Source organism: Perca fluviatilis, chromosome 22 (assembly GCF_010015445.1).
Source record: "Perca fluviatilis chromosome 22, GENO_Pfluv_1.0, whole genome shotgun sequence".
NCBI classification, from domain to species: Eukaryota; Metazoa; Chordata; class Actinopteri; order Perciformes; family Percidae; genus Perca; species Perca fluviatilis.
In genome coordinates this window covers 22185144-22202204 of record NC_053133.1, presented here as the reverse complement: position 1 = coordinate 22202204, position 17061 = coordinate 22185144, and the positions used below count along the sequence as shown (strand labels likewise).

Below are 17061 nucleotides of genomic sequence, written 5' to 3'. Positions count from 1 at the left end.
GCAAATGAAACACAAGCTTGCAGATTCGGCTGGTTTCCAGGCTCGCGTGGCGCCATGGATGGACACGTCGGGTTGGTCCACCACTTTGGTCCAGAATGAAATCTCTCAACAACTATTGGATGTATTGCCATGGAATTTAGGACAGATTTTGAAGGTTACCAAAGGATGAATCGTACTAACTTTGGTCATTTCCTGACTTTTCCTCTAGCACCACCAGCAGGTCAAATTATTCACTTATCTAGTGAAGATTTTCACTTCTAACTTTTCCTGCAGCGCCATCATCGTTTTAATTTGTCTTACACATTTCAATTTGTCCCATGCTTCGGTTTAATGACCTTTGTTTTTGGTACTACTGAGCAAGTTTTAGCATGCAAACATGGTAAACTAACTTGGTGAACACATTGGTAAACATTCTACCTGCTGTTAGCATTGTCATTGTGAGCATGCTAGCATGCTGACATTAGCATTTAAGGCTAAGTTCCAGCCTCACAGAGCCGCTATTGTGGCTGTAGACTCTTAGTCTTGTTTCCTTGTCATTTACAAAGAACACAACAGCGGAATCAGCTAACAAAGACACCCCAAATAAGGTGACAGGACGTGTCAGTAAAGTTTTTAAGGTGGCATGTTTAAAGGGGATTATTTTGTGGCGGAAACAGCCTTTTTTTCCTGTGGGTGTCAGGAGATTGACAGTAAACAGAGTGTGACGATAATGCATGCACTGATTAAAAAAAAATATATATGAAAAAAATACTTTCAGGAAAAATGTAATACCCTAAAAAACCTGACAAAAACAAATTAAAACTTCATCTTTACTGTGATGGAAGATGTGGCCCGGAGAGTCTTTCAGAGTCAGTTTTCACATTTAAAAAATGAGCCCTGATTTTACAAATAATAATAATAATCTTATATGGTGTGCGTATGATAATGGGTGTTACTGGGTTTTAGTCGGGAGTCGGGGGCGTCTTTGTGCACGGAGTCACTTTGAGCCTCCAAATCCAACTGTTTCAAGAAGGAATGTTACATTAATAGAGGACACACATGCCATCAAACACACCACCAGCCCCCAATACAGCAGATATCCATCAGCACATCACATGTCCACACAGAGCAGCTGTATCTAAGTTTAGCCTCCATCAGGTCACAGAGGAGAGACACACACACTGCTGGTGTTTTAACAACCATACGAGAAGATCTGACATTGTGTGGGAAAGATTAAAAAACATTCTGCAGTTTCAAAAGGCGTGAGTCTGGTTTTTTTTGTCTCCTCTGCGAATAGCCTGTGTTGAATTTTGAACTGGTGTAACATTTCCATAAAACAAAACACACAAATACACACCGGGAGTGTAAGCCAGCATTTACTCCGAGATAATAACTCACGACGAAATGCACGATGCAGAAAGCGCTTGTAAGTGTGCATTAGAGCGATGTTGTTTGCGTGTATCAGACGGACAGGTGGCTTGACATCAATCACACGATCGTAAACATGCTGGACAACTTGTAGCCTGATATTGAAATTGAATCATTATCACTCTCGCTACCACCACCGTGTCGTATCGCTGCATAAAAATAATAGCATGACATCAACCTGTGATTTTTTTTTAAGCTGCACCAGGTCACCATAAGGTTGAATGCCTCCCAGAAGGGCACAGCTTATTCTAATACCAGAAGCTAAGCGCTCCTTTGGACACTTGTAAAATCTTTTGACGGCTTGGCACAATTTCCCTGGGTTTTGACACAGATCTCCGCCGAGCTGTGTCTGGTGTTTCTATTCCTGTCGCCATGGCGATGAAGGCACAGATAGGTGCCGTGGCAACCGTGCCCCTGGAATCTTGGTCTGCAGACTGTGGCGGCTGTATTTACCCATGAGTTCATCTGCCGGGATAGACACTAAGACCCGGCCAGGCTCCCTCTGTGTGTATGTGTGCGTTCGGTGTGTTTATCCACGCATCTGCTCGCTTGCCCGGTTGGCGTGTATGTTGGATGCATGTATTTGGGTGATACTCCCTCCCGGACGCAGAGGAAAGGGCAGCGGACAAACACAAAGCCAACATAGCCGGGACATCACAGAAAGAGACAGGAGGCTTTGCGACGGACTAAGTTTAAGGGCCAAAAGAGTGGAGGGGGGGATTGTGTTTGTGGTTGTAGGGGGGCAGTTGTTAGCCTTCCTATCACGGTGTCACATGTGACAGAGCAGAACAACAAACACAGATGGAGGGACTTCGACTGAGGACACGCACCTTCCTCTCTGTTCCTCTCTCCTGTCTTTTCCCATCATTTCCTGCTCTTTGCTTTCAGCAACTTATTACCCTGTTCTCTTACTAATGTCGGATTCTCTTTCTGTCAAAAGTTCTTTAGTGCAGCTTGTCGGCTACGTCTTTTTTTTTTTGACGAGACTCATCGCTGCTTTGCCTGTGCTTTCTGCTTTTAATGTTTCTTCCTCTAACTTCCCTCTCACTTCTGCTTCATCGCACCTTCCTGACTAAGCTTTTTCTTAGCAACTAGTCCTCTTTTTGACTATTTCTCCGTAGGTTTCGCTCTCTCTCTCTCTCTCTCTCACTTTCTCTCTCTCAATCTCTTATCCTCTCACCTACTATCTTTTGGATGGATAGTTACTCCCTACTCTACAGTTCCTCCCACAGAACCAGGCTTCTCTCCGGCTTCCAGCGTCTGCGCTCTCAGAGAAACATGTGTGATGTCGTCCTAGAGGCCGGCGGTGTGTCTTTTCCTTGTCATCGCGCCCTTTTGGCCAGCTCCAGCGAGTATTTTTGGGCTCTGTTTGGAGAGACTACCGCGGAGAGATTAGCTGGCTCCATCAGCCTCCCGGCGCTAACACCTGAGGGTTTAAACGTCATTCTGGACTTCCTGTATTCGGGCTGGCTCAATGTATCACCGCCAACACTTCCTGTTGTCTTGGAGGCAGCCAGGTACTTGCAGGTGGAGACGGCTGTGTCAATATGCGAGCGCTTTCTGACTGATGGTTTAAACGCTGAGAATTGCTGTTGCTATGCTAACCTGGCCGAGCATCACGCCCTCTTAGACGCACTTAAAGCTGCCAATGAAACCATCGCTATGGAGATGGGGACACTGCTGCAGGAACGCAGGGATGACCTTCTCGGGCTGAATATCCAAACGATGATGGCGGTGCTCGATGCTGACGAAATACCTGGTGTCAAAGAGGTGGAGCTTATAAAGCTGGCTCTGGATTGGCTGGATGAGAATGGACCCCTCCCTCTGCTGAAATCAAATCTTCTGCTGAGTCGTCTGCGCTTCGGATTGGTCGCCCCCTCTGACCTGACCAATATGAACCACGCCCACAAAGCCATGGCCACACCTCTCATCAGAAGTCAACTTACCCGGGCGTTGGAGTACCACAGGCTGGGTTCTGCTCAGCCAATCAGACAGAGCAAACAGTCCACGCTCAGAGCGTCGCCCAATCGGGTGCTACTTGTGGGTGGAGGATCCAGCCCTGATTGGCCGGAACAGCAAATGTTGGCGTTTGATCCTACAAGTAGGAAGTTTTCATCCCTGAGCACCAGCGTCCCGCTGCGACTGAGAAATCACTGTGCGTGCTCAGTGGGTGGTTTCCTCTTCGTGGTCGGAGGAGAAGAAGTGAAAGAGGGAGACGAGGATGGGAAAAAGTCAGTCACCGTGGCGACGTCCAACCAGGTGTGGCGCTACGATCCTCGCTTCGTCTGCTGGGAGACGGTGGAGTCGATGCTGGAGAGGCGGGCGCGGTTCACCTGCTGCGTCGTGGAGGATGCCATTTACGCCATCGGGGGACGACGCACAGGACCAGACGGCAACACACACACCTCGGTAGCTTCTGTTGAGTTTTACGACATGACCACAGGAGCGTGGAGGAGAGGAGCAACGATGCCTCGCCCCCTTTATGGCCATGCTTGTGCTGTGCTTGACAACAGCATCTACGTGTCAGGTGGTGTCCCGGGCAACCAGGGCGGCAGTAACCCTATTGATAACCAGGATGACCACAGAGCGAGCAGCAGAGAAGTCTTGTTCTGGGACCTCAAAGGCCGAGTCTGGGAAAAGCGAGCGTCCATGTCCATCGCCAGGTTCAGCCATCGCCTGGCAACCGCCAACGGCCACATCTACGCCCTGTTGGGAATGTACGAGCCTTTCTGCGATATCGAACAATACGACCCGCAGTCAGACCACTGGACGCGCCTTCGACCGCTTCTCATTGGCTCCTTCAACTACGGGATGGTGTCAACGCCGTCTGGGAATCTGCTGGTGTTTGGAGGGAGGAGATGGAGCAACGGACAGGAGGTGATAGTGAAGAGCGTGTTGGAGTACGATACAAAGAAAGATCGCTGGAGAGAGATCTGCCAGCTCCCCAGACCTCTCACTGGGACCGAGTGCACACTGCTGCCTCTACCAGACTGAAGTTCACTTAGTATGAGAAAATGTTAACATGAAAGTGAGTGACGCAAAATAGTCTCAAAATAATTACAACAGAGCACACATGAATAACATTTTGGGGAACTGAAACTATTACCGTAATTTCCCATTTTGGGATCAATAAAAAAAATAACAAAAATCTATCGGCCATGAAACTGTTCCATCTCATTTGAGAAGAACAGATGTGCATTATTCCAGGATATTTACAAAAATATTTTAAACAAGTAGACTTAAAGAATACTTAAAGAAACAATTGACAAGTTGGTTAACATATTATTTTTTGCTGAGAATTAGATGAAAAGATTGATACTACATGGAGCTAATACCAGGAGCTGGTTAGCTTAAAATCATTTTTACACTTTGGTTTTTGTATGGATGACACAAATCACATATAAGCTTTACAGATGCGTGTAGACAGAGTTGTTGCCTTTGGTCAGAGCTAGCTAGGCCAGCTGTTCCCCACTTCTTACCTGTCCTTGTGCTAAGCTACTCTTCTACTTCTTATAGGAGTAGTTAGACATTTTGGGAAATATACTTCTTTGCATTTTTGCCGAGTGTTTGATGATAAGATTGACACCACTGTCATATCTGTTAAATATGAAGCTAACCAGGAGATAGTTAGCTTACTTTAACACAAAGCACAACTTTTTGTAAAACATTTCGATTAAACAAACAATATTAAATTCATTTGTGAGTTTTTGAGTTGTTTGTAGGCTGATTTTGTTACCTTTGGACAGAGCTAGGCTAGCTGTTTCTCCCTGCTTGAAGTCTTTATGCTAAGCTAAGCTACTCTACTACTACTTTTAGAAGAACATTAACATTTAGGTTCGTACACTTATTCTCTTTTTTGTCGAGAGTTAGATGAGAAGATTGATACCACTGTCTTGTCTGTGCGCTAAATATGAAGTTTAAGCCAAGAGGTGGTTAGCGCTTAGCATGAAGCACAAGACCTCCCACAACTTGTCATTTTTACAATTCAGTTTTTGTACAGATTTAGTAAACAAGATATACCATGTTAATATGTGAGCTTAAGAGGTGTTTCTAAGCCTTTTTTTCCCCCTCCAGATAAAAGCCAAGCTAGCTGTTTCCCCTGTTTCCAGTCTTTATGCTAAGCTAAGCAAAACGTCTTTTGGAAAAACATGTCATGAAAATGACACAGGATAAAAGGTCTACTCACTGATCTGACAGATTGTTGCAAAGTACTGACAGAGGAAAATATTAAACTCTTTCGTTATGCGTTTGTATCATCTACAGGCATACATTTAAGTATTTAAGTAACCTTTATTTAGCTATACTCGAGAAGTCATTGAGGGATGGCCCTCATTTACAATGACATCGAGACAAATTACAAAGACAAAAACAAAACAACACAAAAAGGAAGCGACACCATCATGAGAAAAATAGATAGACACTTAAACTTTCTGAATTGGAAAAATGATTTGATAAATAAATTAGGATAATAAGGATGCAAAAGAAAGTACAATTATGTAAAGCAATTACAGTACAAGTAGAAGTTTGCAGGTTTAAAACCAGATTTCTAAATTGTCCAAAAGGTACAAGTGAGTTGATTTTAAGGAAGTGCTGTAATTTGATGCAGGAGTCAGAATTACAAGCAACCACTAGTGAGAAGTGATATACATGGTGTTCTGTCAACGATACTCCTGTGACCGAATGTGACAATGTTCTAAGAGAAGAAATAAAACAAGAGCTAAGGAGGGATGCAAAAGGGGATTTTGACAACAAGCAGAGGAGGAGGTGGGACGAAGGTAATTCCTGAACAAATGAGTTTTCAAGAGGAGGTTGAGCCAGGCTGCGGAGGAGTCTATCACCACGTAAGATGGAACAGAGAAGAAGTTAAAACAGGAGATAAGGGGATGAAGGTGGAGGAGGACATCTTTGTAATAAAAACAACAGCAAAGCTAAGCTGAATATTTTATGGAAGATAAAAGTCCGATGCATGTGACATTCCTGTTTATTTACTAGTGATGAATAATTTAGGTTTTCTGTGAGATAGATATAGAAATAGAAGCAAACCAAGGATATCGAGTGACCTTTTTTTCTGTCTTGTTTTCCATCTGCACTGACAACTTAATGGACGAAGTAGGTTTAAGCTGCAGGTTTAAAAAAAAACAGTAGCGGGAAATCGTATGCATGATTTGTTGATAATAGCTCGGTAACCTGCTGGAGTTTATCATGGACTTTTGTGCTTGCTTCCATTTAATCCTGAATACTGTCTGCATACACATTATTTATTTAACATGTTTTATTATTTGTGAAGGTAAAACTGGATTCAAAATGAATGTGGTGTTGCATTATATCCCATGGTTTTCAAAGAAAATATGTATAAAATAATCTTTTTTGCACGGGTACGTACTTCAAAACTTATACAGGCAACTTAAAATATTTTCTATACAAATCATAGTGTGGACTTTTCAGTTGCCTATTATTGTCAAAACCTTGTTGAATTTAATGTAGATTTTGCAGTATTGTACAATTAAACATTCCAATTGGTCATTATAATTTAAAATAATGTTTATGTATTATGAACTCTGATCCCCCAAAAAATCATGAACCACTAAATGAATCTGAAAACAATCATTCATATATTCAATTACCATCAAAAACCAATAAAACTTAATTGAAAAATACATAGGTCCGGTGTGTCTGTTTACTTTATCTCCATTTGAATCCTGAGTCCTGATTTGAGGCCTTAGTCTTTAGAACAAAGTAGCATCTTATGTTAAAGTCCAGCTAAAACAAAATCTGATCTTTGACAACCTAGTTTATCATAGAAAACCAGTTGTAAGGCTTACATGTACAGACTATGGCCAAAAGTTCACACCTGAACATCACATCCACATGTGATCGTTGAGTTTCTTATGCCAAAACCATGGGCGTTAATCTGCTGCTGTAACAGCCTCCACTCTTGGTTAAGTCTTTCCTCCAGACTTTGGAGCCTTTTCAGAGATTTGCTATTAAGTATTCAGTGAATATGAGTGAGGTCAGCTACTGATGCTAGGAATTATGGCCTGGCTCACAGTCTGCATCCGAGTTTCTTCCCAATGGTGTTGGACGTGAACTAATTTACAACTGAAATGCAAGAAATATGAGGAAGGTTACAGTCTCCTCATTGTTCTACACAGATGTGATGCTTTCTCTTCAGCGGATGCTTAAGTCAGATTCTTTATGTACGTCATCATTCATCCACTGAGACTTTGCGTTTCCATTGCACTTTGTCCCATTTAATTTTGAATCAAAATATCAACTATTCCACCTAAATCAAAATTTTTCAAATGGTATGGTAGAAAAACGTACTCTGGTTTATTGTCATTTCTTTAAATCAATCACAATCGTCTTGGGCGGGGCTAAGCCCTGGACACAATGACGGGGCCGCTGCAAAATAGCCTCGGGAAGGAACTTGTTTTGGTGGAACATGTGTACGTTCAAAAGTTGTTTTAGTCGTGCAACAGAAAACTCAGACTGGACAGATAGTCTAGCTAGCTGTCTGGATTCACCCTGCAGAGATCTGAGGAGCAGTTAACCATAGTCCTCATGAAATCGCCAGGAGTTTAGAACGCCAACACAAAGAAAGCACAAGGTGACGGACATCCGGCGGAATTTCTTGCAGCACCGGTCGTCGATATAGACTAGTTAAACTGAAACTGTTCTAGAACTGTCAGTAGTGGTTGCTATAGCAACATAACGTCCAACTGTAAACAACAGCTGGTTTCAAAATAGTAGCAGTCATACTGCAGGAAATGATTGGATTCCTCGCTCAGCTGTGATAGAGTAGCATTGAGGGAAAGGTGGCAAGGATTAGGATTGGTCAGTTGGGAGAAGGAGCACATTTGAATTTCTACACCTTAAGGATCTTAGTTGGTTTATCGTGGCCTCTCTCTCTTTGACTCCCGTGTTGACAGTGACGGTGCAGCAGCTGTTATCAGTGCTCATCATCCTGTCAGCCCCCTCTTCTTCTCACCGCCCACCGATAACGATAACAAACCACAAATACACCTTCATCCAAATGACCACACTTTATTGATCCACTCTTCTTCTTCCGACAGAACACAATAGAATGATAAATAAATACTGTTATTTTACCATAATTTATAGATTGAACATTAAACAATCTTTACTCAACTGTCCAAAAAAAACCTGATAGAATTAGAGAACATTATCCAAGACACTTAGTTTGCACTCTATAAAGAGAGATCTACTGTATCTACAGATTTTCAAACACAAAAACAGAAGAGGAATATTGTGTTTATCTACAACAAAGACATGCTACTACAACCAACCACGGGCAGCAGCATAGAAAGAGCATTCAAACTGTGTAGTGTAATGTGTGTTTATTGGCTTGTGTGCATGTCTTTGTGTATTTGTGTGTACGATTGCTTTTATAGTTTTGTGCAGTGTCTCTGAGTATTAAGTAATTTGGCGGCAGCGTACAAATAACAAAGTAATATATTTTTATTAGATCCATATTTCATTTCTTACGCAAATATTTCCTCATAGTCTCTATGTGGCATGCAGGACAGAGGAAAAATCCACCCTGAGAAACTTTTACACCGTGATATAATATATAATAAAACCGGGACGTTCGGAAAGTTTCAAGGGTTATTTTGTGATTTTCCTTCGTTTTAGAGATCCCCGTTTTAGAGATTTTTTCTATGACGACCTAAAGAAACCTTCCACTTGTTGTTGAATAATTTACTTGTAGTTGTCATGGTGACTGTATTTTCAAGTATTAAAGTGGCTGTTAAAGCCACAGAGAATCAAAGGAAAAATGAAAACAGGCCAATAGCCAATAGCAAGAATCTTTTTCTCTTTGAAGGTATTTCTTATGTGTACAACATGTCTGCACTCCAGAAGTTATAATAAACTGCCTTTCAAAATAAAATAACTTAATCAAATCTGCATATCAAGCAAACACAAGATTAAGATAAAAAAAAAAAAGAGCTTAATTCTTATGACAATCAAAGACGGGGGGTCCTGAATTCTTAGAGTTGCATTATGCAATATAAGGCTTCTGTACGCTGAGCTAAGCCCAATAGGTTTTTTTTATAACAAAGTTGCAGTCTGTTTAGTTAAAAATCACATTTTTGCATTTTAATATTTTGACTGTGGATTGTGTTCTTCTCTTACACTGAAATTACTTTAAGAAAGGATCTCACTGCGGCCATTATGGACACGACTTTCAATGACCATGTGGGCACATACAGTATATCAGTATTGGTTTAAGACAGACTTTAAAAAAATGGGACCCTATCCTTAATGTGATATCATGGGATTGGGGAATGTAATCAAAGGTATTACAGGATCTTTATGCATTTATTACAATATTATATGTATTGAGAGGCACTATGGAGGCCTTGTTTGAACATGAGCTGTTTTTCATGGAGATGTAAACAATAATATAAAATATAATGAAGTGGCATGCATTATAATATCTAACTGAAGATCATCATGTTTCTGTAAAAGGGATGTGATTTAAGGAAAATATTTAGGCCAATAAATGAATGAATTAGCTCTAAACAAGGCAGCTGATGTCAAATTAAATGAAGAGTATCAAAGATGATATGTTAAGACAAGACTCGCTGGAGGTAAAGTCATACTAAAAGTGAAAATAAAGTGACAGCATGACAGGGAGACTGGCATCATATCAGTTTTGTGCAAGAATTAAAGTGCTCATATTATGCCCATTTTCAGAGATCTGATATCATCAGAATAGGTTTATGTGCTTTCATTTAAACAAAACACCATATATTTGTTGTACTGCACACTGCTGCAGCTCCTCTTTTCACCCTGTGTGTTGAGCTCTCTGTTTTAGCTACAGAGTGAGGCATATCACTTCTATTCAATCTTTGTTGGGAGTTGCACATGCGCAGTAGCTAGGGAAGGACTACTAGCCAGTCAGAAGCAGAGTATGAGGGCGTGCCACGCTAGCAGCTAGGCGAGCATTATAACGTGTGTTACAAAGTGACGCGCGTTCGTCACGGCAGTAAAGGCTGGACTACAATAGAGTGTTTTCTGTTAGAGATGGTAAGTCCCTTTGGGGTGGACTTTGGGCTTTTTCACTTTGTACACCTATAACATGCACAAAAAGATATATAACACAATAAAGGAAAGGGAAAAAGCCAAAAAGCATAATATGAGCACTTTAAACAAAATACCCCAACATGAGCTCCTAAATGCAAAATACACTAGCAGTTTGAAAACAATGTTAAAAGTGTTTTTAGGGTGGACTTTTCCTTTAAATGGGTCTTATTCCAGGAAGCTTCTGAGTGTGCATGCTTCAGGTCCAGCCCAGCACAGTACAGTACGTTTAATTCTACCAAACCAGCACAAACAAAAGTCTCTAAAACTAGAAACTGAAACTAGTTGATTTAAAAAAGACCTGTGCTTATTGTTCTCTGCTGTTAACACTCACTGTACAGAAAAATATCATCATATACGTCAAGTGTAAGGCTTGATAGAATACAATGTATGTCATTCGATGGCTATTAGATGGTCTATGAGACACTGTGCAGTCGGTATAAACATGGCACAACAAGCAGGATGAAATACTGTTACTCATGAAGAAACTATTCTGAGGCCTCGGTCCATGTCAGGAGGAACAAACTGATGAAAGTCGTCCAATGTAAGTATTTATAGAGCACAAAAGCTAACGTGTAATACTTAAGAATCAGTTTATCGTCCGCCCCCGAGCCAACTGGAGTGGCATAACCAATCAGCTCGTAGATTGATGTGACATGAGGGCCACACAGGCGTCTCCTCAGAAAAAGTGTCATGCTGCACTTGTACACTGCAGCTGTCAAGTTGTTCCTACTCTCCCCTCTTGACAACGTCCATCACTGATCGCAACCCTGATGCATCAAAACGTCCGCTGCTGCTTGTTCAATTCTTTTTTTTTCCCCACAGAATCAGGAGAAACTCAAACATGTGTGAGTGTGTTTCACTCGTCAGACGTGGGTCTCGATGTAGGAGTGTGTGTGAGAGAGCGAGGGCGTGAGGGGCGGGCCAGGGTCTGATTCAGCGGTCGAGTCTGGCTCCTGAGAGAACAGCTCCTGATAGGCTCTTTTCCACTCCTGGAACTCTGCCGACGACAACTGGGGATTGGCCAACAGCCTGTCAATCAGCGCTAGCTCCCCCTCCCTGTCCTAGGGGGTGGGGGTGCAAAAACAAAGGAGGGGGGGAAGGGAGGGGGGGAATCACTTTTTTTAAATTTTATAATTTTTAAACCACTAAACTTAAAAACGCAGACACACGTGAAGCAAGACACACATTTAGCGGGATACAGTTAGTTTTGGGGAGAATTCTCATTTGTTACACAAAGACCACTCATTTGTTCGGCTACTGCAACTACTCTAATGCTACACTGTAAGCAAGGAAGCCTTTATAAGGGGATAACAGGGTGTAACAAAGTATATTAATAGATTAATCATTTATCAATGCTTTTTTTTTTAGATATGAACTATTAATAAGAATAATATTTGGGTTTGGGATTATCAAAATAGTTGCCAGTTAATTTTCTGTCAATCGACTAACATAATTAATTATTTTAGCTGTACTTAAACATGCTGTTGGGTAGTTTAATTTATAACAACTTTGTATGTTTTCTATGCAAAAAGCATAATTTGTTAAATGGACAGTTTGTGTATCTTGAAGTGGGGTTGTCTAAGGTACTTATCCATAGTCAGTGTATTAGCCACAGTAGATGGCGGTCAGCACGCCCCCCAGTTTGGAGAAGCAGGCACGAGTACTGACACAGAAGCTAGTCAATATACAGCTGTGGACGGGGGGTAGCAGCTAAACGGTTTTTTTTTTGTTTTTTTTAAAGGACCACCTCAAAAAATGTCAGTTTAAGTGTACGCTATATTAAGAATATTTTCACTACTTTACCTTGCCGTCAGAAAGCCCTTTACTGACGGGGAACTGAAGCTGTTCTATCCATCGATGCTCTCTTCAAAGCCACCAGACCTCTTTAACAAAAACAAAAAATTAATTTTGCCTTGCAGAACACGGGGGTTGCTGGTCTACCGCTGCCTCGATTGATTACCGTGCGATTTTGGTTTTAAAAAGGGTTAGTGACTAACAAAACTAACAAACTAACTAACCGATCGAGGCAGCAGTAGAAACAGCATATCCTGTGTTCTGCACCGTAGAATTGACTGTTTTTGTCAAAGCAGTCTGGTGGCTTTGAAGCGAGCATAGATACAGCATATACAACGGCTTCAGTTCCCTGTTGTAAAGCAGACTGATCTCATAAAGTGGCGTATGTATGACATGCCAATTCGCCTTTTTTGTGTGTTATCAAGACGTATAATCGCTTTTTAGTGTGTTTATCGACGCTGTTTGGCCGCCATTGACCTACATTACGTGGGAATTTTCGCCGTAGCGAGTAGTATGAAGGAAGGTAAATCCGCGTATGGGTAAAACACAGGACTTTCACCCAGGAGAACTGGGATCGCGTCCCGCGTGTGGCGTTTTTCAACCTTTTTTTATTTATTTTTTTTAAGCCTTCCCCAATGTTTCTTTCCTAAACCCAACCGTTTATTGTTTTCCTAAGCGTGTGACGTTGGTCACCGTCGTGGTTTTGTCATTTTTTTTGTGTTACTAAAGCCTTTCCCAGTGTTCTTTTCCTAAACCCAACCTTTTTTTTTCGCGATAGTACGGCACATTCTCACGATAAGTGGATCGTAGATAGCTCAAAATGCGTACAGATAACACACCACTTGGCTTTAGGAAAGTGGCATGTATGTTTACGCAAAGTCATGATGCCATGTTGGGTAAAGGGATGTCTGACGGCAAGGTGAAGCAGTGAAAATATTCTAAATATAATGTACACTTAAACTGATTGATAACAAATTGATGTTTTTAGGTGGTCAAAATATATATTTGCCATGTGGCCCCGTCCACAGCAGTACATTGCTTAGCTTCCATGTTGGTACTCCTGTCTGCTTCTCCAAACTGGGAGTGCGCCGACCGACATCTACTGTAGGTAGGTAATACACTGACGAAGGATAAGTACTTCATACACTCCCACAGTCAAACTATTTCTTTAACTAAAGCTGTAAATGTAGTGAATCAAAAAGTACAATATGTCCTTCTGAAGCAGAAGTAAAAACAAAGTAAAGTCCAAGTATCCCAAATCTGTACTTGACTACAGTACTTGAGTAAATTCAGTTCAACCACTAGATTGTAGCTGGTTGATTTGGTTTTGACACATGAAAGATATATATATATATATATATATATATATAAAAAAATGCCTTTATTGTTTCCACAGCAACCACTGTGGATAAGTCGCTGCTGCCTGAACACGACCTGATGCCTCGTAAACAGCAGTTAATGGTCTTCCACTTTGATCCAAACTCCCCCGACAAAACTTGGTGTATTCCTTTAAGGGACGCCAGGCAGGGAACAAACATGTACGCTCCTCCACCCAACCTGCACCAGCAGACACGTGCAGCCAAAGCCACAGACCCTCGCAAAAAAGCTACTGTAGCGACTAAGACCCCCGCGCCCTCGCCAACCATCCCCTCCCACGTACACGAAGGAAGCAACAAAGATACACACAGTCTATAGAGACAAAAAGAAAAGAAAAAAACAGCCACAGCAAAAGAGCCATTCACAGGCACCCAGCCCAGATACATAACCACTGCTCATATAGCATAAAGCCACAGATGGCTGCTTGACAAAGCTCTCAAACCAAACCGAGGAGACAGACGACAGATGACGGCACTGAAGCTAACAAGACAGAGACAGTGTGTACAGTATATAGATGTGTGCATATGTGTACATCAGGGTCAGCTCATGGTGTATAACAGCTAAAAATGTATTTGGAAGTATCCCTCTGCAAAATAAAAGGAGTAGCGTTTGATCTATTTCACCCAGCTCACATGTGATGTCGTTAGGTGCATTTGTTTGTGAATGTGGGCCAAGAATCAGTTCAGACAGGGAAAAAACAACTACTAAACTAAAGCATTGTAAAAAAGAAAAAAAAAAAACTTCAAAATTAAAGGGGTGAAAGAACGGTTTGTCAACAAAGAACAGGGAAAATTGCCTCATCTTCTTCTGCAAGAATTGCAACAGAACATGGGATATCAGATATGAGAGTGAGATATGAGATGTACTGCAAATTAAAGGTAAAATCCTTGAGATTTCCATGAAATCGACTCCTGTTTAGCCATTGAATGTTTGGTCACACTTTACTTGAAGGTATCTACATAAGAGTGACATGACACTGTCATGAACGTGTCATATACATTAGAAAAAAGTCATAAACGTTAATGACATAACGCCCCTGTCATTAAATGTCATTCGCTTTTTGTCATGATAAGTTAGGGTTAGAGTTAGAGTTAGAGTTAGGGTTCGTGGGTCATGATAGTGTCATGTGTTCATGACAGTGTCATGTCACTCTTATGTAGATACCTTCAAGTAAAGTGTTACCGAATGGTTTTACATTCAGTAATTATCTCTCTGCGTAGGAGTTTTCAGTCAGGAGACGATGCCGCATGTAATCCAGCGTTACGGTTTGTAATTCTCATTGATAACAGCTTAACTGTTTACTGTTCACTCTTCTAGAGACGTATCAGGGCTGTATTAACTTACTGCTAAAGCAAACATTTCCTACTGCTGCTACTGCACATTCAAAGTTATAAACTTGCTAAACACGGCCTGCTTTTTATTATGTGTAGTACTCGCAGGAAACGCAATCCTGGTCCCAAATTCTGACCGCTAGCAGCTCGACAAGTCTTTTCTGTACAGTAGATCGAGTGCGTTGTTGCAAGACAGAGCGATGCCAGCAGCGTCTTTTTTAAATTCTTGTTGGGCATCGCCTAATTAACCAGATGGAAATCTTAAGTATTCTAACTTTAATACAAAACAAATCTTACTAGAAAAAAATATATTTTATTTGCAATAAAAGAAATTCAATAAAGTCATCTCAAGAAAGGACTGAAATGTCATTTAATTCTTACCTTGGTGTGTGCAAGATATACATTTACAGTATATATGTGCTTATGTGTACTTGCACATTTATGCCTCCTGCACATGTGTCTGTGTGTGTTTACCAACCTTCAGCGTGGAGGTGAGTATACGGAGGCGGTGCAGACGGTCGTTGAGCTGAGGGTCGGCGGCCCGTCGCAGGAAGGACTGCCTGCAATCTGATTGGCCTTTGCCGTCCGACCCGCGACCCAGAGGACACACGCCGCCCTGCTCGCACGCACGAAACAGGTCGCCCAGGGATGCACCCTCGCTGCCGCCTTCACACAGTCAGAGAGAAAGACAGCGTCACACACTTTATCATTCAAATTTTATTTAAAGGAAAAGTGAAATCACCCTTCAACATGGTCTCAGTGCGCTTTACAATTAAAGGAACTTAGAAATAACAGACAGCAACAAAACAATTAAAGCAGTGATGATACACAATACAAAACCAGCAACATAAGAGAATGAGTGAAAAGCTTTGTTTGTGCAGGGAGGATGGTGTGTTATGGTTGACTATTGTAGTCTATATCCACAACGTTCCACCTGCGGGATTGCTCCGTTGCCGTTGGAAATTCGGCCGGATGTCCCTTTTTTCGGTCGGAAATCCGTTACCTTCCGCTTTCTTTGTGTTGTAATTGTAAACTCCGGTGGATTTATGAGGACTATGGTTAACTGCTCCTCAGATCTCTGCAGGGTAAATCCAGACAGCTAGCTAGACTATCTGTCCAATCGGAGTTTTCTGAGTTTTCTGTTGCACGAATAAAACTACTTTTGAAGGTACACATGTTCAACCAAAACAAGTTCCTTCCCGAGGCTATTTTGCAGCGGCACTGTGGCTCTGTCTGGCCCTTAGCACCGCCCAAGACCATGGTGATTGGTTCAAAGAAATGCCAATAAACCAGAGCGCGTTTTTCTCCCATCCCGGAATGCTGTGTGGACTAGCCAGACCCTCCTCCGCTGAGCTGTGCAAAGCAACACTAGCTATAGTATAATGAGTAGAGGTGGGTTTTCAATGAGATTTCAAAATGTCAACTGAGAACATGCAGAACATGCAGGTGAACGGTTCCAGTAATCCTACTGCTCCGAATAAGTGACAAAATAACGCCAACATGTTCCTATTGACATGTTGTGATTTGTAGAGTCACAGCATGTACAAAAAACAACGTAACATGAGACACAGCCATCTTCTAACCGTAAACAAACCGGGAACTATATTCTCAGGCAGAAGAATATAGTACTTGGGCGGAGTGATATGCTCGCAGCAAGCCTGTCTGAGAATATAGTTCCCAGTTTGTTTACGGATAGAAGATGGCTGTGTCTCATGTTACGTTGTTTTTTTGTACATGCTGTGACTCTACAAATCACACCATGTAAATAGGAACATGTTGGCGTTATTTTGTCACTTATTGGGAGCAGTAGGCTAGTTGGAACCAGTTACCTGCAGGATCTGTGCTAAGCTAATGCTGGAGCCGTCAGACAGCGTTACAGCACGCACGGAGATGAGAAGGGTATGTATCGACTTGTCTAACTCTGGGGGTTACTGTGAATAAGCTAAAGTCCCAATAAGTCGGCATGTTCCTTTAAAAGAAGAACCTTAAAATCAGCTCTAGCTTGCTCTGGGAGCCAGTGAAGAGAGGCCATGATGATGATTTA

General features: G+C 41.8%; 2 protein-coding genes across 4 annotated transcripts in view; one reads left to right on the top strand and one right to left on the bottom strand.

Annotated features, from left to right (window-relative positions):
* The first annotated feature begins 2158 nt into the window (after positions 1-2158).
* On the top strand, positions 2159-6969 carry LOC120551932 (kelch-like protein 34). Its single transcript, XM_039789531.1, has one exon. The coding sequence runs from the start codon at positions 2602-2604 to the stop codon at positions 4399-4401; it is 1800 nt and encodes a 599-aa protein (XP_039645465.1). The 5' UTR covers positions 2159-2601; the 3' UTR covers positions 4402-6969.
* Positions 6970-10509: 3540 nt separating this feature from the next.
* The window catches only part of cnksr2a (connector enhancer of kinase suppressor of Ras 2a), a 63447-nt gene continuing 56895 nt past the window's right edge, over positions 10510-17061 (bottom strand). For 2 of the 3 annotated variants that reach the window (XM_039790886.1, XM_039790887.1), the window contains 2 exons: positions 15496-15683; positions 10510-11576 (listed from right to left, as the gene is read on the bottom strand). In XM_039790886.1, coding sequence (XP_039646820.1) covers positions 11379-11576; positions 15496-15683 — 386 coding nt within the window. In that variant the 3' untranslated portion in view covers positions 10510-11378. Of the gene's footprint in view, positions 11577-12318; positions 12399-15495; positions 15684-17061 lie in introns of all 3 variants that reach the window. The other variant, XM_039790888.1, reaches the window with a different exon arrangement.